This window comes from Urocitellus parryii, chromosome 4 (assembly GCF_045843805.1).
Source record: "Urocitellus parryii isolate mUroPar1 chromosome 4, mUroPar1.hap1, whole genome shotgun sequence".
Lineage (NCBI taxonomy): Eukaryota > Metazoa > Chordata > Mammalia > Rodentia > Sciuridae > Urocitellus > Urocitellus parryii.
This window is the reverse complement of record NC_135534.1, coordinates 7,916,466-7,939,776: the sequence shown is the minus strand read 5'-3', so window position 1 is coordinate 7,939,776 and position 23,311 is coordinate 7,916,466. Positions and strand designations below refer to the sequence as shown.

General features: G+C 52.7%; 5 protein-coding genes across 6 annotated transcripts; 2 read left to right on the top strand and 3 right to left on the bottom strand.

Annotated features, from left to right (window-relative positions):
• Positions 1 to 191: 191 nt before the first annotated feature.
• Tm7sf2 (transmembrane 7 superfamily member 2) lies at positions 192 to 4,473 on the top strand. Its single transcript, XM_026396506.2, has 10 exons — positions 192 to 352; positions 688 to 884; positions 975 to 1,029; positions 1,375 to 1,569; positions 1,648 to 1,751; positions 3,089 to 3,208; positions 3,294 to 3,462; positions 3,692 to 3,772; positions 3,855 to 3,977; positions 4,194 to 4,473. The coding sequence occupies exons 1-10, from the start codon at positions 301 to 303 to the stop codon at positions 4,352 to 4,354; spliced, it is 1,257 nt and encodes a 418-aa protein (XP_026252291.2). The 5' UTR covers positions 192 to 300; the 3' UTR covers positions 4,355 to 4,473.
• A 217-nt stretch (positions 4,474 to 4,690) lies between these two features.
• On the bottom strand, positions 4,691 to 5,929 carry Znhit2 (zinc finger HIT-type containing 2). Its single transcript, XM_026396543.2, has one exon. It carries the CDS (start codon positions 5,875 to 5,877, stop codon positions 4,720 to 4,722), a length of 1,158 nt encoding a protein of 385 aa, XP_026252328.2. The 5' UTR covers positions 5,878 to 5,929; the 3' UTR covers positions 4,691 to 4,719.
• Positions 5,930 to 10,003: 4,074 nt separating this feature from the next.
• On the bottom strand, positions 10,004 to 11,475 carry Fau (FAU ubiquitin like and ribosomal protein S30 fusion). The gene is made up of 5 exons (XM_026396578.2): positions 11,365 to 11,475; positions 11,030 to 11,112; positions 10,789 to 10,933; positions 10,345 to 10,400; positions 10,004 to 10,178 (listed from the first exon to the last, which is right to left on the bottom strand). The coding sequence occupies exons 2-5, from the start codon at positions 11,102 to 11,104 to the stop codon at positions 10,053 to 10,055; spliced, it is 402 nt and encodes a 133-aa protein (XP_026252363.1). The 5' UTR covers positions 11,105 to 11,112; positions 11,365 to 11,475; the 3' UTR covers positions 10,004 to 10,052.
• Positions 11,476 to 11,598: 123 nt separating this feature from the next.
• Mrpl49 (mitochondrial ribosomal protein L49) lies at positions 11,599 to 15,033 on the top strand. Its single transcript, XM_026396452.2, has 4 exons — positions 11,599 to 11,715; positions 12,352 to 12,502; positions 13,327 to 13,451; positions 13,566 to 15,033. The coding sequence occupies exons 1-4, from the start codon at positions 11,638 to 11,640 to the stop codon at positions 13,710 to 13,712; spliced, it is 501 nt and encodes a 166-aa protein (XP_026252237.1). The 5' UTR covers positions 11,599 to 11,637; the 3' UTR covers positions 13,713 to 15,033.
• On the bottom strand, positions 13,606 to 21,930 carry Syvn1 (synoviolin 1). Of its 2 annotated transcripts, none has more exons than XM_026396450.2 (16): positions 21,825 to 21,930; positions 20,818 to 20,966; positions 20,510 to 20,602; positions 20,269 to 20,421; positions 20,114 to 20,162; positions 19,592 to 19,695; positions 18,875 to 19,001; positions 18,682 to 18,781; positions 18,541 to 18,606; positions 18,329 to 18,445; positions 18,084 to 18,247; positions 17,690 to 17,818; positions 17,450 to 17,602; positions 17,174 to 17,360; positions 16,080 to 16,231; positions 13,606 to 16,006 (listed from the first exon to the last, which is right to left on the bottom strand). In XM_026396450.2, exons 2-16 carry the CDS (start codon positions 20,947 to 20,949, stop codon positions 15,900 to 15,902), a joined length of 1,833 nt encoding a protein of 610 aa, XP_026252235.1. In that variant the 5' UTR covers positions 20,950 to 20,966; positions 21,825 to 21,930; the 3' UTR covers positions 13,606 to 15,899. The 2 variants fall into 2 exon arrangements, with proteins under 2 accessions (XP_026252235.1, XP_026252236.1); XM_026396451.2 differs by having other exon boundaries at positions 17,450 to 17,599.
• Between the last annotated feature and the right edge of the window lie 1,381 nt (positions 21,931 to 23,311).

Here is a 23,311-nt window from a genome sequence, read left to right as displayed (position 1 = left end):
GGTCTCTTAGTGCGTGCTGGAACCTGCAAGGGGTGGGGTTTGGGGGTTGAGGCTTCTGAGGCGCCAGCGCAGGATCCGCCCCCGAGCGCCAATTGGCTGGTGTTCTGGGCCCAGGATGAGCAGGGGGCGTGTCCACTTAAAGATCTCTGGACTAGAGCTGCCGCAGCCCCAGCTTTGTGTGGAGGCAGGTGCAGCGGGTCGCAACCTCCTGGTGGCCAAGCCTTTCTCCTGGGGGACAGGGCGGGCTGCGTTTCCTTGACCGACTTTTGTGAGCCCCCACCCCTGGGTAGAGCGGAAACCATGGCTTCTCTTCAGGGCCCCCGAGCCCCACTGGAATTCGGGGGGCCCCTGGGTAATGAGGCTGAGCGGGGCTGGGCTGGAGGGGTGAACTAGGAACAGGACGAGGCAGGATCTGAGGGTGGCAGTTTTGGGGGTACCCAGAGAAAAAAGGGAAGGAGTTGGCAGGGAAAATGTCTCCAGAGGGAGAGCCAGGAGGGGCACTTCTGGGGGCTGGGCGCTGGGGATTTGTGGAGAACTGAGATGTGGGGGAGGAGGGTCTTCTAGGGAAAGGGATCCAGGGGCAGCGGGAGCTCGGGGACTGACAATCGGATTCGGAGACGACGGTGGTAGCCTGTGGGTTAGGGAGAGATGGAGAGCGGACATCCGAAGTTGTGGCCCCCTCCCTAGGCACTGCGGCGCTGCTGCTGCTGCTACCCGCCACCATGTTCCACCTGCTACTGGTGGCCCGCTCAGGCCCGGCGCGCCTACTAGGCCCACCTCCATACCTGCCAGGGCTGGAGGTGCTGTGGAGCCCGCGAGCGCTGCTGCTGTTACTCACCTGGCTCGGCCTGCAGGCGGCGCTCTACCTGCTGCCGGCGCGCAAGGTGTGACCTCTGTTCCAGTGCTTCGTGGAGGCGGGAGGAAGGAGGGCAAGAAGGCCCCACAACCCTTATCAGATTGCCCTGTACCCGCAGGTGGCCGAGGGGCAAGAATTGAAGGACAAGAGTCGTCTGTGCTACCCCATTAATGGTGCCTGGAGGACTGGCCCTTGCATTGGACTTGGTGGGAGTGGGGTTCAATATCTAGCCAGACGGTCCATGGAGTTAGCTCCCTACCCCAAGCTCCCATATGTTCCTCTCTTATGCCAAGGAGACTCCAGGGAGTCTCCCCACACCCCTTATCCCCGCTCCTTTACTTCATTTGCAGCTACTCTATGCACCAGGGCAGTAGCTGAGGTGGCTCTCTGAAGGCTAAGGTGGTAGCCTAATGGCTTAAGCAGGGTCTGTGACCTCCCTGACCTTGCTTTGGTGCATGTGTATGTTGGGAGGGGCGGTGGCGATGCCCAGCCCCAGGACTTACTCTGTTGTGATTCAGGCTTCCAGGCCCTGGTGCTGACAGCCCTATTGGTGGGGCTGGGGGTGTCCTTTGGGCTGCCCCTGGGTGCGCTCCCGGAAATGCTTCTGCCCTTGGCATTTGCAGCCACCATCACCACCTTCATCTTCAGCTTCCTTCTCTATATGAAGGCTCAGGTGGCCCCTGCCTCAGCCCTGGCACCTGGGGGAAACTCAGGTGAGAGGGGTCCCAGTGGGGTGGAAATGCGGCAGATGGGGACACTTGTTTGCACTTTCACTCTCTGTTATTCTCTAGGCAATCTCATCTACGACTTTTTCCTGGGACGGGAGCTCAACCCTCGCATTTGTTCCTTTGACTTCAAGTATTTCTGTGAACTGCGACCCGGTCTCATCGGCTGGGTATGCTGGGCTTTATGGGGCTGGCCTCAGGCCAGGGGAAGGCAGGGCCCCAACAGTGCAGAACAAAAATCATTGTCATTCCCTCCTCCCTGTTGATCTATTGTGTCCTCAACATTGCTCTACTGCTGGAAGACAAGAGAGAGAGAAAGTCACAGGAGAGAAAACATAAAGCCTTCAACCTAGTGGGAAAGAGAGACCCAAACCAGTAATATATATATAGTGAACTGGTGTAGTGCAGTAGTGGGGCATTGCCTAGCACCTGCCACACCCTGGATTCCATCCCCAGCATCACAACATACAAACACACACACCACACACACACACACACACACACACACACACACACACACACAAACTATGAAAGAAAACCAAGCAGGAAGAGTTAAGAGAGCTCATGCAGTTTTAAATACAGCAATCAAGTGCAAAATCTATTTTGAGGACAGTGATGATCACATGTTTTTGATGGTCAAGGTAGTACAGAATCTAGAACTGATCACTGGGTTTAGCAACCTACCTGTCCGTCACTGTTGGCCTTGACAATATTCCATCTCTGTCCTAGAGTTATGATCACCCTTGCTGGACGTTGGCCAAGAGTACCAAAGGAACTCTTGGGAAAGGTCCCTCATGTAAACTTAGAAGTGACCTCACCCTGAGGGCAGGAGTGTGATGTGTTCACCATGGATCTGTTTTATTTTCCCCCAATCTTTTATTTTTTGAGATGGGAGGTCTGACTGTGTAGCCCAGGGTAGTGTCAAACCAAAGATCCTCCTGCATCTGCCTTCTAAGTAGTAAGACTACAGGCATGCACCACCGACCTGGCCCCCTGTGGATCTGGAGCAGGTCCTGCTCACAGACACTTCAGCCTCTAAGGCTATTTGCTTACTTGTGGAATTGGATCAAATTAAAACTTTCTCCCAAGATTATTGTGAGAATGAGAAAGGTAAGCTTAATGCTAGCACTTAGCTCAGCTCTGCCCAAATGAGGGTGCTCAGCATGGACTGGATCCTAGCTAACTGCTAGTACTGCACACATTATGTCAAGTCCTCACACAGCACCCGAGTCAGGTCCCTATCTCTATTCCCCACATGGTGGTGGGAAAGTGGGCTTTGGGAAAGGTAACAACCTGCCCAAGTGGCAAAGCTCAGATTCAAAAGCTGGAGTTTGAACTCTGGAGCCATAGTCAGTCTGTCTACCTGAGCACAGGGCCTGGATCCACTTAACAAGGGGCTGAAGAGTGACTGACAATGACAGGTGAAAAAAGGGGAGAGGCTGGCACTTCCCCACCCAGGTGCTGCCACTTGGGTGGAGGCAATGGCCTTGTCCCCCACTATCCCCAGGTCTTCATCAACCTGGCCCTGCTGGTGCAGGAGGCAGAGCAGCGGGGGAGTCCTTCACTTGCCATGTGGCTGGTCAATGGTTTCCAGCTACTGTATGTGGGTGACGCCCTCTGGCATGAGGTGAGGCTGCACTGGGCAGGGGAGGCTGGGGAGAGTCCCTGTGGACATAGGACTAAGATAGTGTACCTGGGTCCTGTCCCTATAGGAGGCTGTCCTCACCACCATGGACATCACACATGATGGATTTGGCTTCATGCTGGCCTTTGGGGACCTGGCCTGGGTACCCTTCACCTACAGCCTGCAGGCCCAGTTCCTGTTGTACCACCCACAGCCCCTGGGGTTGCCCATGGCTGCAGTCATCTGTCTCATCAATGGTCAGTCAGGAAGGGCAGCAAGCTGGGCCCATCATTTCCCTTCCCTCTTTCTTTCATTCACACTTGGTTCAGTATTCAGTAGGTAGGTGCGAAGCTCGGGTGGTTATCTAAAGCTGGGGCTGGGTTCTGGATATCCAGGGAGTCAGCTATAGACATGCTAGTAGATACTAAAAATCAGGCAGAAGACCATGGCCATCAACCTTGACTATCTGCTCATACTCTCCCCCAGCTATTGGTTACTACATATTCCGTGGGGCCAATTCCCAGAAAAACACTTTCCGAAAGAATCCTTCAGATCCCAGTGTGTCTGGTAAGTTGGGTCTCATGGGGGCCATAGATGAGGTGGAGCACGACTTTCTGGGATTCTCTACCTCACTCTCTGTGTTTCCCAGGCCTTGAGACCATTCCTACTGCCACCGGGCGGCAGCTGCTGGTATCTGGATGGTGGGGTATGGTCCGTCATCCCAACTATCTCGGAGACCTCATCATGGCTCTGGCCTGGTCCTTGCCTTGTGGTGAGTGCCCTGGGTGGATATGAGCAGTAGCATGGTGATCACAGGATGCCTATGATCAGCTACTAGGGATGGACCCAGTGTGTGGTGTGTGGCTGGGGCAAACCCCATGCCAGGTTGGGTTGCCTTTCCCTGCTGAGCCTTGATGCTCTGTGAACCACTAGGCATGGAAATCTCTGTGAACTGCTGTCTGAGTGGTCACAGAGCACTTCTGTACAGGGGTGTCCCACCTGCTACCCTACTTCTACGTCCTCTACTTCACTGCTCTGTTGGTGCACCGGGAGGCCCGGGATGAGCGGCAGTGCCTGCAGAAGTACGGCCGGGCTTGGCACGAGTACTGTCGGCGGGTACCTTACCGCATCTTGCCCTACATCTACTGAAGCAGCTTCACTGGCCACCAGACCACCATGATAGGAATCTGGACACAACTGGGCCCTGAGCTCACCCAGGAAGGGATGACCAGCCTCTGAGAAAAGGTCATTTGGAACAAGATGAAGCCGGTGCCCCCAAATGGAGACATTTTTCTCCCGTTGTATAAATGTCTGGAACCCTTGGTGTTTTGCTCCCATTCTGGGACAAGTGTGTTTATACCCAGAGTTGGGTGAGCTCTGACTAGGAGGAAGCTGAGAGGCAGTTTGTGAACACGAATCTGGGCTAGACAGGATAACAGCTGTCACTCAGAAATGGGCACTGTCCACAGTTGGGCAGACCAGACACAGCTTTATTAATAACAAGGGTCCCCAGGTCAGCCAGGGAGCTCCTCAATGAGAGTCCTCGGTGCAGGTGGCACAGGGCCTCCCCAAAGGCGCTCTAGCTCCCCAGTGAGGGCTGCCACCTCCTCTGCTGCCACCGTGTGGGCTTGGTGGGCCCTGGTGCAGTCTAAAGCCAATGGTGTTAGGACAGCCTCATTTTCATTGGTCCAGGCCAGCAGAAATTGGCACTTCTTCCGGGCCTTGTAGAGGCGATCTCGCTCTTCTCTAGCCACGGCCTGTTTCCTGGCCCTGCCCAGTGTCTGCACTAGATGCCCCAATGCAGCCAGCGTGTAGCCTTTCTGGTTGGCGGGACCCTCACCCAGCAGGATGCGGGCGGCCTCCTGCATAGCACCCCGTGTACCCAGGGGCCCTGGTGGGTGCTCGCTGGTTTCTAGCACGCTGGCTGCAGCCAGCAGGGCTTCCTCCGCAGAAGCAAAGACTTGCTGGGCGCCCAGGGCTCCAGAAACGCCCAGCAGCGTGGCACAGAAGTCGGAGAGCAGCTCTTCGTCCCCGCCATGATAAAGGGCTAGAGTGTGCGCATAGGCGAACAGCACGTTGGGGAGCTGGAAGCGCACGAGCGGCGAGGGTGGGCAGCGACTCAGGCTGGCCAGCGCAGGGATGTGGGTGGGCACTGAGGGCCTACAGGCCCTGGGGGCGTCTCCAGGAACTGGCTCCGCGGGGGCGGGATCTAGCTCCACAGGTTCACTGCTGGGGACACCATCTAACTCCTCCAGAAGCCGCGGCCCGGCCCCACGGTCCCACCACCACGGCCGCCACGGAGGCAGCAGCTTCCCGGCCTCGCCGCGGCTCAGCAACCGCTCGAAGGCCGCCTTCTCCGCGGGTGCCAACTCTTCCCAGAGTCTGGAAAGGCCGCCGGGTGCCGGGCCAGTGCTCAGGCCTGCCTCCTCGGGGTCGTCCTCTGTCTCGCGTTGCTGGCGCAGCCGGCGTAGAGCACATGCTAGGCGGCTAGGCGAGGCGCTGCGGCCGCGGAGCTCTCTCAGCACCTGGTCACGGTAGAAGTCTTCGGCGCAGGCACCATGAGCCCGATAGCAGCGCAGCGAACAGTAGGGCACATTACAGCGTGGACAGGTGTAGCGCGCTGGCTGGGCTTCCCCGCCTGGGCAGAAGCCGCACAGCCCGGCCGGCTCCATGGCAACTACAGCAGCTAGCTAACAGCGAACGCGAGCACCCCAGCGCAGCCACTTCCGGCGCATATTCAGTTACTTCCGCCTCTTTGCCAGGCCAAGGGAGCTTTCGGTTCGGCAACGCTCGGAGGCTTCTCGGCAATTTCCGCCCACCATATCATAAGCCAAGCCTCTCCCTTCTCTCAAGTAGCACTTTGGGCAGGCGCAGAAACCTAACGCAACTTACGAGCCCCGCCCACTACGGCGATGACGCACAAGATCGGAAAAATGCGCAGGCGAGCACTACGCTGGTCCTCGCTCGCCCCCTAGTGGTTGACCAAACCCTGCCCCATCCCCGCCCCACAAGTTTCCTAAAAGTGAAAAACAACTTTTCTATAAGAGCTGGGGGCATGGGCTGGAGTTGTGGCTCAGTGGTAGAGCGCTTGCCTAGCCTGTGTGAGGCACTGGGTACGATTCTCAGCGCCACAATAAAATAAATAAAGGTCCATTGACAACTAAAAATTAAAAAATAAAAAATACAAAGCTGGGGGCAGAAATCATCTATACTAAGCACCTACTTTGGGCCACTAATCGTGCCAGTTCTATGGGAGATAAGATTCCTCTCTATACTGGAGGAACAGACATTTTGCTAGGGAACATAGACAATTTAAGGGGCAGTTAGAGTGAAAGAAAGGCCTAGACCTGGGTGTTGGGGGCATTGCTTTAAAAGAAGGCAATGTTTAACAAATATCTGAGCTTCTGTTCAATTCCTAACCTAAACCTACCTCTTCCTTCATTAAATACTTTCTGATTAAATATCCAATAGTAGTCAGGCACTGTGAGGCCTGTAATCCCAACTACTTGAGAGGCTGAGGCAGGATGATAGCAAGTTAGGGACCAGCCTGGACAATTTAGCAGGACCCAAAATAAACAATAAGGGCTGGGGATGTAGTTCATTATGTATATTATGTTTATATACACAAACACATACTCACAATATTTATATACACATAAAATCTTCATTCACCTAATTCTGTTAAATGCAGACTCCATATTGAGGACCAAGAACACAATGAGGATCAAAGAGATGAGATTCCTGTCCTAAAGTTATCTTCTGGTGTAACAGAGATGATGAACCACAAACAACAACAATGAGGTGTTTTTGTTTGTTTTTGTTTTACATACTGAGGAATGAACTCAGGGGCACTTAACCACTGAATTGCATGCCCAGCACCCTGCTCCTGCACCACACACATTTTTAAATTTTTTTTTTTTTTTTTTAGAATTTTTTTAATATTTATTTTTTAGTTCTCGGCGGACACAACATCTTTGTTGGTATGTGGTGCTGAGGATCGAACCCGGGCCGCACGCATGCCAGGCGAGCGCGCTACCGCTTGAGCCACATCCCCAGCCCACATTTTTAAATTTTGAGAACAGAGTCTCAAGTTGCTGAGGCTGGCCTCAAACTTGTCATTCTCCTGCCTTAACCTTTTCAGTTGCTGGGATTACAGATATGTACCACTACATCTGGCTGAAAGATGAGGTCTTGATCTATGGTACCTATGAAATGTATCCTGTTTCTTTGGTCACTCTCACATTCATTCCCACATCCTGTCACTTCTGCCTCTGAAATATCTTACATCTATCTTGATATGTTTCATTTATCTCCCTACAAACACTTGGAGACTTGGATGGACCACCACTGATGGTCTAAGCTACCTGCCTCCTCATCGGATGACAGTGCCTTAACTGTTTTCCTAACTTCCTCCAGAAAAAAAAGCCTGAGAAATAGATTATAGGGCTGGGGATATAGCTCAGTGGTAGAGCATTTGCCTTGACTAGTCAAGGCCTGGTTTGATTTCCAGCACTGAAAAGTGAAAAACCTACAAGAATTTAGATCACAAATCAGATTACATCAGTCCCTTGCTTAAATCCTCTTCATGACCCTCTGTTGCTTTTAGACTCAACCCCAGCTATGGTGTGAATCAAAACTCATGTTGAGACGGGCACTGTGGGCCACAACCATAATCCCAGCAGTTTGGGAGACTGAGGCTGGAGGATTGTGAGTTCAAAGTTAGCTTCATCAATTTAGCAAGGCCCTAAGCGATTTAGCAAGACCCTGTCTCTAAATAAAATATAAAAAACAGCTGGGGATGTGACTCTGCGGTTAACTGCACCTGGATTTACTCCCTTGTACCAAAGCAAACAAAACCAAAACCAAAAAACTCCACAAAAAACAAAAACAAACATGTTTAAATGTAATCCCTTTTGTGAGGCATTAAGAGGCAAAACCTTTTAGAAGTGGTTAAGTCCAAGGTTCTACCTTAATGGATTGATCCATTCATGGATTAATGCAGTGTGGATAAAATAAAGGAGTTCTTTCCCATGGCTAACAAGGTCTTGCAGAATCTGCTGCACTCACTAGACATCACTTCTGCTTCTGCCCTTGGAAGCCTCTTGGCTGAACTCTCCTCAGCTTAACACTTGATTGGTTATTTCAGGACTCACATCTTCTCCTCAGTGGTCTTCCTTAGGGATGCTCCTAAGTACGTCTGTCCACAACTTCCCCCACACCACACCCACATTGCAGCAGTCTTTCTATGAGGCTATTAACACTTGTAATGAGTTTCCTCATATTTCCCCACACAAAAAATTTCAACTGTGGGCTAGGGACGTATGTCATTCAAGGGCAAGGACTTGAGAACTTGGATTCAATCCTCTACCAACCATAAAAAAAAAAAAAAAACAACCTGATAAATAGAAAGTCAGGGGCTGGGATTGTGGCTCAGTGGTAGAGCGCTCTCCTAGCACGGGCAGAACCTGGATTCGACCCTCAGCACCACATAAAAATAAAGGCATTATGTTGTATCCATCCACACCTAAAAATATAATAAATATTTTTAAAAAGTTAGGGACTATGTTTTTTTTTTCCCCCAGTGCTGGGGATCAAACCCAGGGCCTTGAGCATATTATCCCAAACTCCCTACCACTGACCTACATTCCCAGTTCTTTTTTTTTTTAAATCACCATACACAATATTTTTTTTTTAATCGAGAGAGAGAATTTTAATATTTATTTTTTAGTTTTTGGCGGACATAACATCTTTGTATGTGATGCTGAGGATCGAACCCGGGCCACAGGCATGTCAGGTGAGCTCGCTACCACTTGAATCATATCCCCAGCCCCTTGGCTGTTCTTTACACAGTCTATATACCTACAATAAGCCAGGGGCTATGTAAGCATTTTATATCCTTTCACCTTCACAGCAACTCTCAGATGATACAGACTACATAAGTAGATCAAGGGCTGGGGCTGTAGTTCAGTGGTAGAGCAGTTGCCTAGCATGTATGAGGTACTGGGTTCGATCCTCAGGACCACATAAATAGTAAACATAAAAGAATGCTATCTACAACTCTAAAAAAAAATAAGTAGTTCAAGATCTGTCAAACAGTAAGTAGAAGAGGGAAAAAGAAAAAAACCCAAAACTCCAAGTTCAGCAGTCTAAACCCAAGGGCTTTCCCCCATGGTATATTATATTAAGAACCAGCAGGTTCAAAAACAGATGAATGATGAGTGGATTTCAGATATGCTGGAAGCCTTAGTTGCTAGGAGAGATCCTTAAATCAACTCTAAAAGAACTGTTTGGGAACATTTTATCCAATCATAGCATAATTAAATCAGCAGGGCCAATCAAACAATTAGAAGTAAACAAGGTCACCCATCACCATGGTGCCAATGTAATCAAGCAATACTTTGCTGATTTCTAGTACTGAGGCACAGCAGGTTTCTTGTGTCCTGGACTTTAGTAAGGCCACAGCTAGTTCTAAGTTCAAGGAAGGACTAGATTGGCATTTACTGACTTTTATCTTCTACCCAAACCCCTTCCATACTGCCCTTTGCTGCCTCCATAAAAAACACCTCATCATGATTCCTGCTACCTTCTCTAGATAGAAGATGTAAATTGTTCAGAATGGGTAATTTCCCAACTCTTTATCTTAAGGGCGGTCATTTGTGACTCTCCTGTAGTTTACCATTTCTTCCTTCCAGATTATGGGCTTCTGCCCTTACTGCCTCCAACCTCTGGAGGACAAATGACCACCCCTGAAAACCATACCTTTTCCTAACATCCTGCAAATTAAAATGAAACAATGAGTTGTCTGGACGAAGTGGCTTTATTAGAGAAAACAAAGATTACATAGGACTTAGGAGTTGGCATTGGGGCCTTTCTTCTTGCCAAAGGTGGGCACAACATTGACAAAGCGCCGGTTGTACTGCATCCGCCGCTTGGCACGGCCTGTCTTCTTCTTCTTCTTCTCCTGTTTGGCCACCTGGGAAAAAGAAGGGCTGATCAGAACCTGGCTGACCTCTTACAAGCCTGGCACTCTTCCCTCAGGCTCTTCTCCAGGAAGGGACAAGGCAAACAGGAACATCAAGGGTCTTGGATTAGCTGTGACAGTAAGACAAAGTCCAAACACCACAAATTTTCTCACTCACCTTGGGAGTTTGACCTCTTACTTTTCCAGCACGGGCCAGAGAACCATGGACTTTACCTGTGGTGAGAAGGGAGAACAGCAGCAGGTTGAGACAAGTTTGGCCCTAACTGGAATGAAACAAAGTCAGAGTTTTGACCTGTAATAACATTTTCTGGCTCTGGACTTTCAATAAGACTTGAAGACCATCTTGGGGATCTGGTCTGACACCTTGATTTTAGTGGGGAAACTGAAGCCAGACAAAGGTCTGCCAAAAGAACTGCTGTCTGGCTCCTTCTCTCACACCTCTTGGAGTTCATTTAGAGGTGAACGGGAAAAATTTAGCTGGACTGAAGATCGTGGAAAACACTTCAGTGTCTTGCCAGAGAAAAGATACCGAGCTGCCAGGACTATGTACCCCACACCCACTCATTTAAGGCAGTTCAAAAAGCCCTCCTCCCCCACTTACCTCCAAGCATGCGGCCGGCTACTTCCAAAGTGGTCAAGGCCTCCACTCCACACTGGCCCAGAGTAGCCTCATCCTCCAGCGGCGCGCCTGCCAGGAGCACGACTTGGTCTTCCGGGGCGATGCCCTCCAGTGAGGCTACATGAGCCTGCAGGAGAAGCAAGAATCGTGTGCATTCCCGCGGGTACGAGGACCAAGAGAACCAGAGGACGGGTAGAGTGCAAGCAGCTCCACGCAGACTTACCTTGATCTGGGCGACCGTCTCCTGGCCGGTTACTTCGAGGGTGTGTAGCTCTTGGGCGCGGACAAAGAGCTGCATGTCGGCGACTGAAATGAAAGGCTCGTGTGAGAAGAGGAAAAGCGTCCCAGGAACAAGGGAGTCAGGGAATGGGAAACGGAGCAGGACGAACGCGTCGGGACTGAGACAGGCGCGGCGTGTCAACGTGGAGGAGACCGGGCCTGCGAAGCTCAGGCAGGGACTCGAGCCCGGGCCGCCATAGAGAAGCCCCTGCCCCTTGATTTCCCGGTGCCTTCAGACCCCGCGGCCGGCCTTCTACCAAGCGCTCGCCTAAGTCTTACCTGAGCCGCGGCCCGAGGTGCCGCTACCGTGAAGATGGAGTCGAGAAAGAGGAAGAAGCGAGGGCGCGCACGTCCTCACCGCCTGCTTCGTGCCACGTCACTACTGAGCGACCGCGCGGTCCTCTAATATTTGTACCGCTCATCACCATTCTAGCTCCGCCCCTTTACGCTACGCTCAGGCGTCCTTTCTTCGTGGGCTGTGCGCGCAGGTGGGTGAGGGGGCGGGACCAGGCCGGTTGCGCGCGCAGAGGGCCAGTAAAGGGGCTGGTCAAGATGGCGGCGGCCGTGTTCCGGGCGTCGCTGCGGGGCTGGACCACTGGGGTCCTGCGGGGCTTCGGGCTGCGGCACCAGGTGAGAGCGCCGAGCTTGGAACTGAGGGAAGAGGGCTGAGTGCGCGGCTCACTGTTGTTCATTGTAACTCTGCAATCCGTATCCCTACATGGGTTCTTAGTTTTCCTACCCAATCGGTGGCACTTGTCTCGAAGGTAAATACAAGATTGAGGGGGAAAGCGGTAGATCCCGGAGGGCGCGTGAGGAATGTGGGGTTTGGGATGTGGATAAAAGAGAGCGCGGGGTAGTCGCGACTGGGGGTTACTGCCCATGACACTCGCTGCCTGGGTCCTGAGTGTGAGCAGGGAATTGCCATTAGTTAAAGAACCTAATCTAGAACTAGACTGTTTTAACAGAATGTGCAGAGACAACTTTTAAATACTGAAAAATGCCATAGTGGTCAATCTTACTGCTAATTGGCTTTTCAGAAGTACACAGTGTCATTTGAGTCCTGAGAGAGGCATGCTGTTCAGAGTGCCTGAGTTTCTTTGCCCAGTCCCACCTACACCCTGCACACCGGGAAACTGAAGCTTGGTGCTTTCCACCTCACACCTTTTATTTATGCTCTTCTCTCTGCTTGAAATGTTTCCGTTTCTGTACTTAATAAAGTTCTCTGTTGTTGGGTAAGCCATGGAGAGATTGTTTGTTTTGCCTCAGAGCCAGACCCAGGGGCCACCTGATTACCCCAGCTTCGTGGAATCTGTGGATGAGTATCACTTCGTGGAGCGCCTGTTACCTCCAACCAGCATCCCAAAGCCCCCAAAGCATGAACATTATCCCACCCCTAGTGGCTGGCAGCCTCCCAGAGGTGAGGTGGTTTGAAGGCTGATGGGGAGCATCTCCCTCCCCAGTGGCTGCAGGACTCATGTAGAAATCCTTTAGGATTAGCATTGGATAGTGCCCAAGTAAGGGCTCAGGAGTGGAGCTGTCCATTCACGGGTACCCATCCATCCACACTGTTGGGATGGAGTCTTTCCACCTGGGGAAAAAAATGAAGCATAGAGAGAAAACCAAGTGCTTGAACTGATATTCTCCCCCAGCAGACTATGTACCATAATAGAGAACACAGCTTGGGAGTCAGGCAGTTTAGGGTTTGAATTTCATACTGCTGTTCATTGCTGGTATGATCTTGAGTTAATCATTTCTCCCAACCTCAATTTCAGCAAAATAGAGATAATTTTCTTAGCACATAAAACACTTAGTGGAAAGCCCAGCATATGGTAGGTGTTTGTAAGTCCTTTGTTCCAGAGATTGATTTTGGCCACCCTGACCCAGTGGAAAAGGGCACGGATTACCTGAGAGGGGACCCAAAGATCCAGGGAGGCATGACCCTCACTTCATTTATTTCTTGCCATTAGTTAAAGTACCTAATCTAGAACTAGACTGTTTTAACAGAATGGTGGGAATCCCAGCCCTGGTCCCTGCTCCATTCCAAACCACTTACATGATACCATGATAAACAATTTGGTCCTGACTATAAACTGAAGGAAAGAGATGCCCTGATATGAAGTCTGTAGTTGGCTTGGTCCAATTGGTTGCAATAACCCTCTGCTGATTTTGTGAGGGGAAGGGCCTTGACTGTTGTTGGGTGAGGCCTAGAATGAATGGCTTATCAATATCCATTACTGACAGATCCCCCACCCAACCTGCCCTACTTTGTACGGCGCTCTCGAATGCACAACATCCCTGTCTACAAGGACATCACACATGGCAACCGCCAAATGACTGTGATCCGGAAAGTGGAGGGGGATATCTGGGTAAGTGTGTAGGGAAGGGGTGGTAGCAGGGTGTGGTTCTGTACTTTTGGGGGCTAAAGGGACAGTAGTCTGAGATGGACTATTGATCAGACCCAATTTATCATCTTTTCCCAGGCCCTACAGAAGGATGTGGAAGATTTTCTGAGCCCACTGCTGGGGAAGACACCTATCACCCAGGTTAATGAGGTGACTGGTACCCTTCGAGTCAAGGGCTACTTTGATGAGCAGCTTAAAGCCTGGCTCCTTGAGAAGGGCTTCTGAAGCCTCCTGAGCAACCTGCATGGCATAGTCCCCCACAGACTGGAGTTCAGGGGACCTTGGGAGTTGAAGTGTATTGGAACCCCTGGGACAGGATACAAAAATCAGGGTTAAGGGCTTGGACAGGGCAGAGTATAAGGGCTAAAAGGCTGTGGGGCCAGGCCTTTCTTACATAAAGAGGGAAACAGGTCCCTATGCACAGGTGTCCATTAGGGGAAAGCTCTCAAGCATGAGAGACCCACCTTGAACCACCAAGCTAGGAAAGGACATTATCTGCTGTCCTTCCCCTCACTGTGGCCTGTTACTTGGGGCTGGAAATGACAGCGCAACCCCCTTTGAGGGAGGGTTCATAGGGCAGAGCCTTTGGGCACATCCTTCCTCAGCCCTCTGGGAGCTCACTGCCAGGAGCATTCCTGAACCTTTGCTGTAGATCAGACCTGGCTTGGTCCTGGAGGGTTTGTAAAACACTGTTGACTTCAGCACAGGGTCCTGAGAAAAGCCTTAAGTTCAAGTGCATTGCTGGGCACCAGAGCAGAGATAGCCATGTAGCCCAGGGAGAGGTGGGAATCCCAGCCCTGGTCCCTGCTCCACTCCAAACCACTTAGACTTAACTGGGTTTCCAACTCTAAGAAGTCAAGTGATTAGCTTTGGCTGGCCTGGCCAGGCCATAAGAGTACTTAGCAGCTCCTTGCAATCTGGCCCAAGCCCATCCTCCCAGCCTGTTGACCTGCAGGCAGGAAGTTGCAGACCTTTCACTCCTGTGAGTGGTCCACCCATAGTCAACTAGCCTTCACACTTTCCCTACCCTTGAGTTACCCAGGTCAAAGACCTGAGGTTTCTCCCCTTCCCTCAAACTGGTTAAGACAGTGTTTGGATCCTGGCTCTTGGTCTCTGACCCAAGGTAGGGTACCGATTTCTCTCTGGGGCTCCGTTTCTCCATATGCAAATGGGTATGTCTTTGTAGTTGTCAAGTGTCTACTCCTGAAAATTACAGACCATTATCAAGTCCATAGTCTTGGTAAGAAAAAGGAGTCCAACCCTGATCCTGACATAAGCCCCACCAGTCATTAATGCAAGTTTTTATTTGGCCGTATATACAATTTAAGCTATTAAAATTTTTACAATATTTACAAATTAAATAATCATCTGAAACTGTCTCCAGCAACTCTTGTAACACAAAACCAAGGGGAAGAAAGACAGGGACAGGCAGGCCTTGGCTCCTGTGATCCCTGCCTGGCCCAGAGCCTGTTCTAAAGTGGAGAGGAGGAGCTGCACTTCTGGCTCCTCTTTCCTGGGGATGGGCATTCAAATTCAAAAGATAAAATTTAAGCCAAAAGCCACCAGGTAAGGTAGTAGTTCCAATCCTTCTGAACTTAAGAATCTTAAGTTCTGCAGGTGAGAAGTGGCCTTCCTTGGATTCTGGGTTGCAGTGGTTAAGGAGCAGCACACTAGCCCTCAGCCTGGCTATGGCTGGGCAGTGGCTACAGGGTGAGACTGAGGCAGCCTCACCTAAGAGAAGCTGCAGGGGAAAGGGCCTGGGGGAGGGGCAGGGCAGGGTCCCTCAGTGCTGCCCGCCTGCCCCCCACCCCCAGGCACTCCTTTCCCTGAGTTGTTTGGTTGCCAGTAAGACGTGGAAATGCCACAGGGCACAGGGGGCATAGCCACCACTACAAAGGGGCTTCTGGGGGAGATCAGGATAAGAAGAGGAAATTTGTACCAGTCTTGGCAGGAGGGCCAGGGCAAGTTCCTGGCCTGCCTCCAGCCCCTCTGGGGTCCACACTTGGGTATGGGAACTAATACTGTTCGGCACTGCAGTGTGACCCCGCATACAAGTAGGGCTTGGAGGGGCTGCCCCTTCTCCCAGAAATGGATGGGAAAGAAGGGGGTTCTCAGAGGCTGAACCTTTTGCCTTCACAGCTCCAGCTATGCCCCAGCAAAACACAGGGCTGAAGAGGTGGCAAGGAATGCTGAAGTTGACCCAGCATCCCCATGCCTGCCTGGGCCTCAGGGCTGGAGTCTTGGACTGGGAACTCAGCCTCTTTCCACTTGACCTCAGGGATGCCTCCTCCTCTTTCTCAGAGCTGGGGTTACTACTCCCTGGTGCAGAGAGGGAGCTGGCACTTGGTGGCAGGACTTGTTCCAGCGAGGGCTGCTCAAGAGAGCGGGGACAGGGTGAGGACAGGGGCAGTGTCAGTGGGCAACAGGGGACTCCAACTTTTGTAGGCGGCGACGGCGGAGCTCTGCAGCATCAGGCTCTCCATCTTCAGGCAGCTCCTCGGCACCCACTGACTCAGGAGCTGAGGATAGAGAAGTCAGAAGTGGAACCCGGAGAAGCCCCAGCCATATCCCTAAAGGCTGATCAAACCTTACCTGGAGGCTTTTCAGTTTCAGGGGCTGGTGGGGAGGCTCCTGGAGATGGGGTGGTAGCCTCAGAGCTGGGGATGCTGGTAGAGGAGGCAGCAGCGACCACTGGAGAGGCAGTCTCTTCAGCAGGGTTGACAGAAGTGGCAGGCCGGGGGGGCCTAGGGACAGGGGACAGAAAGTAGGTCCAGCCTTGGTAACCTAGCTTAGGCAGATTGTTCTGTTCTTGTCAAGCCTTACAGGACAGTCTAGGACAATGTGCCCCTGTGACTATCAGGCACAAAGGAACACACTTGGAATGGATGCTCCTGTGGAGTGACTCAAAGGCCACAAAGTGTTCTCAAAACACTTGGAGGTGGACTGCTGACCCACCTCTCGTTTTCCCCTGCAGTCTCTGCTCAGGGGCATCAGGACTTCACAGGGCATTTGCTGAATAATCACAAAGTGCTAAAGTCTTAACTCTGGCTTCCCTCCAAGCCTGTGTTGTCACTGTTAGGTGCAAGGCACTTGGTACATGTCATCTCTGTAAACAGGAACTCCACTATTCTCATGAGGTGAAGGAGATCACAAAGCAAGTGAACAATGGGACTAGCACTTGAATTCAGATCAGGCTGGCTCCAAGTGACTTAATTTTTCCTTTTTTTGTGGTGCTGGGGATGAAACCCAGGACTTGGTACACACCAGGCAGGTACTCTACCAATCCGCCATGTACCCAGCACTCTCCCCCAAGTAACTTTGCATTAACTGTTTCTTCAATTCAGGGGCAATTCTTAGTGTCAGTAAGGTATTAGGTGATGAGCTAAAGCTAGGAATAATTTGAGTTTAGAAAAATATAAAGGAGTAAGATTCAAGGTCAGCTCACTAATAAACATCACTCTTTCTTAGCTCCAGATGTGCCTCTGGAGTGGGAGGATAAAGGCACTGGGAGTAATGCCCAGAGACCCTGAGAATGTCTGGAGATAGGTGACCTGAGTAAGTAGGCATTATGGAGTATCAAGGGAGTCATGCCAAGAACAACGGTGAGGGACCTTTTCTTGGCAACTACATAGCTCCCCACTTTCTTGCAAACACTCCGTGGCCCCCATATCCCCATGTAGACATACCCCAAAGAGGCCAGCACAGTGAGATACTGGTTGATTTGCAGCATGGCGGCGTCGAGCAGAGTGTGGATGTTGCGCAGGCTCTGCAGCCGGGCCTCCAGGTGCTGCCGCTCATGGCCCTCCAGAGCCCGCAGTTCCTCTGGGGTCAGCCCAGCAAAGCCCGCAGGGGGCACAGGCATGGGGGGGAAGGCTGGAAGAGGTGGAGGCTCAGTTTGGCTACCTGGGCCTGATACCCCCCCCTACACCTTCTAGAATATCCCAGAGGGTGGTCCAACTTACCAAAGGGTGGCGGCAGGGGCATACCCATCCAGGGAGGAGGGAAGGGGAAGCCTGGGGCAGGGCTAGCCTCTGGGGCAGAGCCAGGTGCTGGGGCAGGGGCACCCGTGCTAGCAGCTGTAGTTGTAGCTGCTCCACTGGGCCGAGAAAGGGCTGCTGAAGTACAGAATGAGAAATCAGTGCTGTGGGGTCTCTGGATCCATTCCTGCCACCCTGCAGCTGCTGCAGTACCCAAAGGCTCACCTGCACTGGTGGATGGAGGGGCTGCAGCCTCTCCGGAGCTTGGGGGAGGTGGGACAGGTGGGAAGGGACCCATGGGGGGCCACAGCGGGAACATGCCTGGAGGAAAAGGAGGCAGGAGGCCCTGGGGGACTGCAGAGAGAAGACAGGATGGTAAGAAGACCACTGAACTGATACTGACCCCACTCCCAAACAGGGAGCTTGGCTACTGGGAGCTGTGTCCTCTGCTCCCAGAGGCCTGAGCTCAGCACTGGTTACAGTGATTGCAATCATTTATTTCTCATCTTTTCATCCTCTCTGGCCCAGACTTGGAGGGCAGAGACTTGGATTTCCCAGCATCTCCCATTCCCAACTCTGGGAAAGTACCCAACATATGGCCAAATGAAGGGATACTTACAGTTAGGGGGCTGAGGCAGGAGTGGTGGGGGATGAGGGGCAGGGGGTGGCCCCTGATCCGCAGGCTCAGGAGGTGGTGGTGACTGGGCTGGCAGAGATGCTCTTAGGACATCCATTCGGCAGGTAGGGCAGGTCTGCTGTCGCTGGAACCAGGAGCGCAGGCAGCTAGGGATCAAGACCAGGTAGTGGTCAGCAGGTCTCCAGGGGCCTGTGATCTGATGTACAGGTTCCCAGGACCCCTCCCACCTGGTGTGGAAGATGTGGTTGCAGGGCAGCCTCTTGGCACCAGTCACCATTTCTTCTCGGCAGATGATACAGACATTGTCCATTGCCTGAAGTTCCTCAGGAGTGGCATCTGGATACCTGGTTAGGATGGCAGAGCATGTGTCAGAACCAGAGCTGAAAGCAAGGTGACCTGGGACAGTGTTTGGGAGAGAACCTGGGACAAGCCCACTTACAGTGTGTTCATGTTGCGGATGGCTCGGCGGGACATGATGGCGTCTGTCACAGCTTTCTTGAACTGCCTGAAACAACAGTCAGTAAATGCAGGGAGGGGGAGGGATCAGGTTAGGAGACTAAAGGGACAGGGCTGGGCTCACCTCATGGCCAGGTACATGGGTCGGATGGCAAAGAGCGGGAAGGTGTGCACCTTGATCATGATGGTCATGAAGGCCATGTACAGCAGAACCTTGATAAAGCCTGGGGGTAAGGATGCAGAGACCTGGTCACAGGGTCTGGCAGGTAGAATAGGAGATGCTGGTCTGGGTCAGGAGAGGTCCAGGCTGCCCTCACCTGTGAACAGCTCTGTGTAGAGCATGTACACAGCTTTATTGTCCCAGGGGTTCTCGCTCTGGAGGTCCACGGAGTGTAGCACATACTTGATGAAGATGGTGAGCACCATTGTCATCAGGATGGCATACTGGAGGGAGAGGGGCACGAGGGGGATGTAAACACCAGCTCCCCTTAATCCAGCCATGCTCTGCAGTGCCGGGGCCCCAGCACAGCAGGGTGCCGTGTTACCAGCACAGGATCTGAACACAGCTGGTCTTCCCAGCTCCCCAACTCACTATGACTTCAGGCAGTTCACTCAACCTCAACTTGCTCATCTGTAAAATGCAGAATTAACTATTTATTTATAGCAGCGCTGTCTTGCTGATTAAGAAATGCAGGTCAGGGGCTCAGCACAAGACTGGTATACAGTGGACACTTGGCAAAGGCTGACACAGTGGCCCATCCAGCTAATTCTCTCCTGTCCATCCATCCACCTATGCAGAGCCAACTCTAGCATCAGCCTCCAGGAAAACTTCCCTGAGCCCAGGTCAGGCCTTGTCTGCAACCTCTTTTGTGCCCTCCTGCCATCAACTAGGAGTGTATGAAGGGTACCATGACTGACTGATCACTGTTCGCTGGTGGCCACACAACAGGTGCTCAGTAAGGGTCTGTTGGGTTACTCAGTAACATGCAGTGCCACCTTGGACTTGTCTCCCCAAACTCCCAAGCCAGTTTTACCTCAAAGCCAAACACCAGCTGCACAGAGGCCCCACGGGTCAGGATGCTGTGATAAGCGTGGCTGACGAAGAGGAAGTCCAGGATACCCAGGAGGAACATAAGCGCTGTGGGGACCCCCAAATGGGGTAGGGTAGGATTAGCCCAGGGCCTGATAGCAACTTCTGCTCTAGAACAACCCCACCTTCAAGCCCACCATGGCCCAGCCATCTAGTCAGGTGGACACACTCCACTGATCTCAGCCCTCTGGGAACTCAAGTTTTGCCATGGCAGTGGGTTGTTGGGGCAGCCTCCAGGTGAGGAGGCACAAAGATAAGGCCCAGCAGTTAAGAAGCCCTGGAGTGGAACAGGGCACAGACGATGCAAATTAACTTCCTAAATTATCTTTCCTGTACATCTGCAGGCTGAGGGGTGGCTTGTGCTCTGGGGTACAGGTCCATGGCTAGTGACTTTTCACCTTCCATTTCTCTATGGTTCCTGTCCTCCCTCCAGCTCCCTCCCTTCCCTTCCACAGATCTCACTCACAGACAATTCGGCAGTGAAAGAGCCAGGAGATATTGGGGCTGCGTTCCATCTAAAGCAGAGCAGAGTGGACCCATCAGGAAGGCTGGAGTCCTCCCATATGCCCAATCCAGCCCTCACTGCTCCATAAGCCTGCCCACTGGCCACTCCCAACTCACAAAGTCCACACGGTCCTCGGCCAGCCAGTGGAAACATTTGAGAAAGAGGAGGAGGGTGAAGAGGGCAACAAAGCGAGGGCTGAAGTCATCCCGAAAAACGGTGAAGGCCAGACAAGTCTCAGTAACAGCATACCAGGAACGCTCCAGAAGGTGCTAGGGGTTGGGCAGGGGATGATGTGGAATCCAGACATTCTGCTTGCCCAACACCCTGCCCCTCATCTTTGAACCACCAACATCTTACCTCCATCTCTGCTGCCCTCAGCTGCCCAAAGAACACCTTGCCCATCACCTTGCCCAAAAGGAAGACAAGGACGAAGGCCTGGATGTACAGGACCTAGGAGTGGGGAAAGGCTATGGTTTGGGGTCACTTTCTGCTTTTCTCTGCCTGGAGCTCATCATTCAGGAACCTCCCCAAGTCTTCACCAGTTTATTTAAACTTAGGCAACTAGTGGCTACTTCTCCCCTACTGACCTGTAGCCCCGCCTCTGCCCTAGGCAGACTCCTCCTTCCCTCCCAGGGAGTTCTGCCCTCCCTGAGCCCTGAACTCACTGCCATGCTGGGGCTGGACTTGGTCAAGTACACCACAGTGGGGTAGAACTGGTGTTTGAGGTAGTAGGCATGAGCCACCACGGCCCCGGTCAGCGCCAGGCTGGCCGCCATCATCACTGCGGTGCGGAACATTGCCCTGGCCCGCAGACCTGCGTGGGGAAAGGAAAGACAATAACGTGTATTGCCCATCCTATGCAAATCTAGCATAGTGCCTGGCACAACGTCAACGGGAGAAAGAGGGTAAAATCTCACTTCACTCTCACAACCATCAGATCAAGAAAAGCATATGTTTCCGGTTTCCCCATTTCACAAATAAGAAACTGAGCCTCAACGGGGTTAAGCGATCACACTGATATGAAACCTGGGTCAGTCTAGTTTCAGATCTAGGGCTCTTTTCAAGCTGCCTGCCAAGCCGCCGCCTCCTCTGGGGAGGCAATGAGGAAAAGAAGCATTGTTGGAGGGCTAGTGGTTGGTGGAGGGGGGGGGGACTGCCACCGCTGACCCTAGGGTGAAGGTGCTGGGGTCTGTGGCAAAAGCAAAAATCTGCTCCAGGGGCGGGAACGCTCGGCCTGGACTGGGCGAAGCAAAGCCGCAGAGGGGCACAGCCCGGGGAGGCAGCAGTGCGGGTGACAGCTGTGCCAGGGTGGTCAGTGCGGACGCGCGCCCCGCGGGAGCCGGCGGGGTACGTCAGCCTGGAACCCTGGCGCCCCCCAACCCCCGAGCTGTATCAACTCGGGGCACTAAGAAACGGCCGACCAGCAGGGTGCAGTGCGGGACAGAGGGACTCGGGTCAGCTTCGCAGCCGCGCACCTGTGAGCGCCAGGAGTTGTGAGCGTCGCAGGCGGGGCCCAGCTTCCGTGGCCGCGCCGGCGACTGAGGTCTATGGCCAGCTGACAGGCCGAAAGCAGGCGGCGGGACTGAGGGGGCGAGCCGATCCTGGTGACCTTACCAGGAAGGTCTTGGTCCCGACCCCAACCACATCCCGGGGCCCACTTCACTTCACTCACCAGGAGCCCAGCGCCGCGAGCCCGCTCAATCTCCGCGACTGCGGCAGCCGCTCGGGTTAACAACACTCCCCACCCCCTGCGAACCGGAACTTCGGGGGTAAGACACCTCACTTCCGGCGGCGCGGGGCGCGGCGTGGACCGTACCAAGTGTGCCCTTCGTTTGCTCCCACCGCGCGCCTTGCGTGGTGCTGGGAGCAGAGATTTTGCCGCCGTTTCGGGGATTTGTGCCTACCGAATAGGGCTAAGCAAGGGGTGAGAGAGGTGGCCGGAGCGGAAGAGGGTAACGGAAGAGGTTGTCCCCCTACCTACTAGTCACAGATGGTACGGTCTCTACCGCTGGGTGGACTCAACCCAGTCAGGAGTCGGGCTCGTAGAGCCACTGGAAGGTGGAGCATTTTGCAGGCCGTGCCACTTGGAGGGGGTAGTGAACAAGGGACAGGCTATACAGTAGGCCTAAGAGAAATAAAATGTCTTAGCGCCTCGTTCCAGGAATATCACAACAGTCTGACAAATAAGGTGCTTTCTGGGAAAACTGGCTGCAGAAAACAGAAATTCGTCCCCTCCATGATCACCCCTCGAGTTGTGTGGGAGTGAGTTGGGTCCCGTGGCTGCCACTGATTGGTTGCGAGAAAGTTACGCGGACCAATAAGAAAAAGAAAGGAAAATTATTTGGCCTATAGAAAGAGAAAAGCGGGTGAGTGGTTGCTAGGGGCGGTGGGCTCCGTTGCCTAGGACTAAGTCCTACCCCGACTGCGGCGAGTAGGCAAAGCCGTGTTCGTGGGCAGGTGATCCCTGTCCCGCCTCGGGAAACGTTTGCCCCTCCACGAAAGGGAGGGGCAGTCAGGTGTGCGGGGTCTGGGGAGAAGGCTGAGCTAATTAGATCCTCCTAATCTTGGGACCGAGTATTCTCCGTCTGCGCCAAGGGATTGACTTTTCAGCGCCGTATGCCGGCGTCCTTTTCTATGCCTACGGTTTTGCTGTCCTTATCTGGGGACACAGGTCCTGGGCTATTTCAATCGGTGACTGGGTCGCTGCCAACTCAATGCTGTCATTAACAAAATGAAACTAAGGCACTCACTTTGCGCCCTGTATTTTCCTTCGTCATCTCTTTTAACCATCAGTCGTCAAAGTTGATCAGCTAGGTGGTGCTATCGCCATATTAAACGTGGGACAGTTGTGGTTCAGAGGCTTAGCAAGACCTGTCCTAGGATTCCTTAGGTCTGTCAGCCTATAAATGCCCAAGCTATTATTCTCAGTCATCCTCCCCGCCCCCCACCTGTTGACCTTACAGGTTGAGCTTCTAATCAGTCACTGAGTTGGCTCCCCCCATAAAGCCATTTATGACTTTTTACTGACTACATCCAATCATCCACTTTCAGTCTTTATTGACTCAATCTCTCTCACCTACTTGAAAGTCTAATAAACTTGTGCCACCCACACGCCCCTACTTTTTTTTTCTGGCTACGCAACTGCCCCCTCCCCCCACA

Coding starts and splice junctions, on each gene's coding strand:
- Tm7sf2 (XM_026396506.2), top strand. CDS start 301: ATGGCTTCTCTTCAGGGCCCCCGAGCCCCACTGGAATTCGGGGGGCCC. Junction 3,209..3,293: donor GTGACGCCCTCTGGCATGAG/GTGAGGCTGCAC, acceptor CTGTCCCTATAG/GAGGCTGTCCTCACCACCAT. Junction 3,463..3,691: donor AGTCATCTGTCTCATCAATG/GTCAGTCAGGAA, acceptor ACTCTCCCCCAG/CTATTGGTTACTACATATTC.
- Znhit2 (XM_026396543.2), bottom strand. CDS start 5,877: ATGGAGCCGGCCGGGCTGTGCGGCTTCTGCCCAGGCGGGGAAGCCCAG.
- Fau (XM_026396578.2), bottom strand. CDS start 11,104: ATGCAGCTCTTTGTCCGCGCCCAAGAGCTACACACCCTCGAAGTAACC. Junction 10,934..11,029: donor AGACGGTCGCCCAGATCAAG/GTAAGTCTGCGT, acceptor CTTCTCCTGCAG/GCTCATGTAGCCTCACTGGA. Junction 10,179..10,344: donor TAAGAGGTCAAACTCCCAAG/GTGAGTGAGAAA, acceptor TCTTTTTCCCAG/GTGGCCAAACAGGAGAAGAA.
- Mrpl49 (XM_026396452.2), top strand. CDS start 11,638: ATGGCGGCGGCCGTGTTCCGGGCGTCGCTGCGGGGCTGGACCACTGGG. Junction 11,716..12,351: donor GCTTCGGGCTGCGGCACCAG/GTGAGAGCGCCG, acceptor GTTTTGCCTCAG/AGCCAGACCCAGGGGCCACC. Junction 13,452..13,565: donor AAGTGGAGGGGGATATCTGG/GTAAGTGTGTAG, acceptor ATCTTTTCCCAG/GCCCTACAGAAGGATGTGGA.
- Syvn1 (XM_026396450.2), bottom strand. CDS start 20,949: ATGTTCCGCACCGCAGTGATGATGGCGGCCAGCCTGGCGCTGACCGGG. Junction 19,696..20,113: donor CTTTCACTGCCGAATTGTCT/GTGAGTGAGATC, acceptor GGGTCCCCACAG/CGCTTATGTTCCTCCTGGGT. Junction 16,232..17,173: donor ACTGTGCTGGCCTCTTTGGG/GTATGTCTACAT, acceptor CCCTGTCCCTAG/GCCCCCCCGGCCTGCCACTT.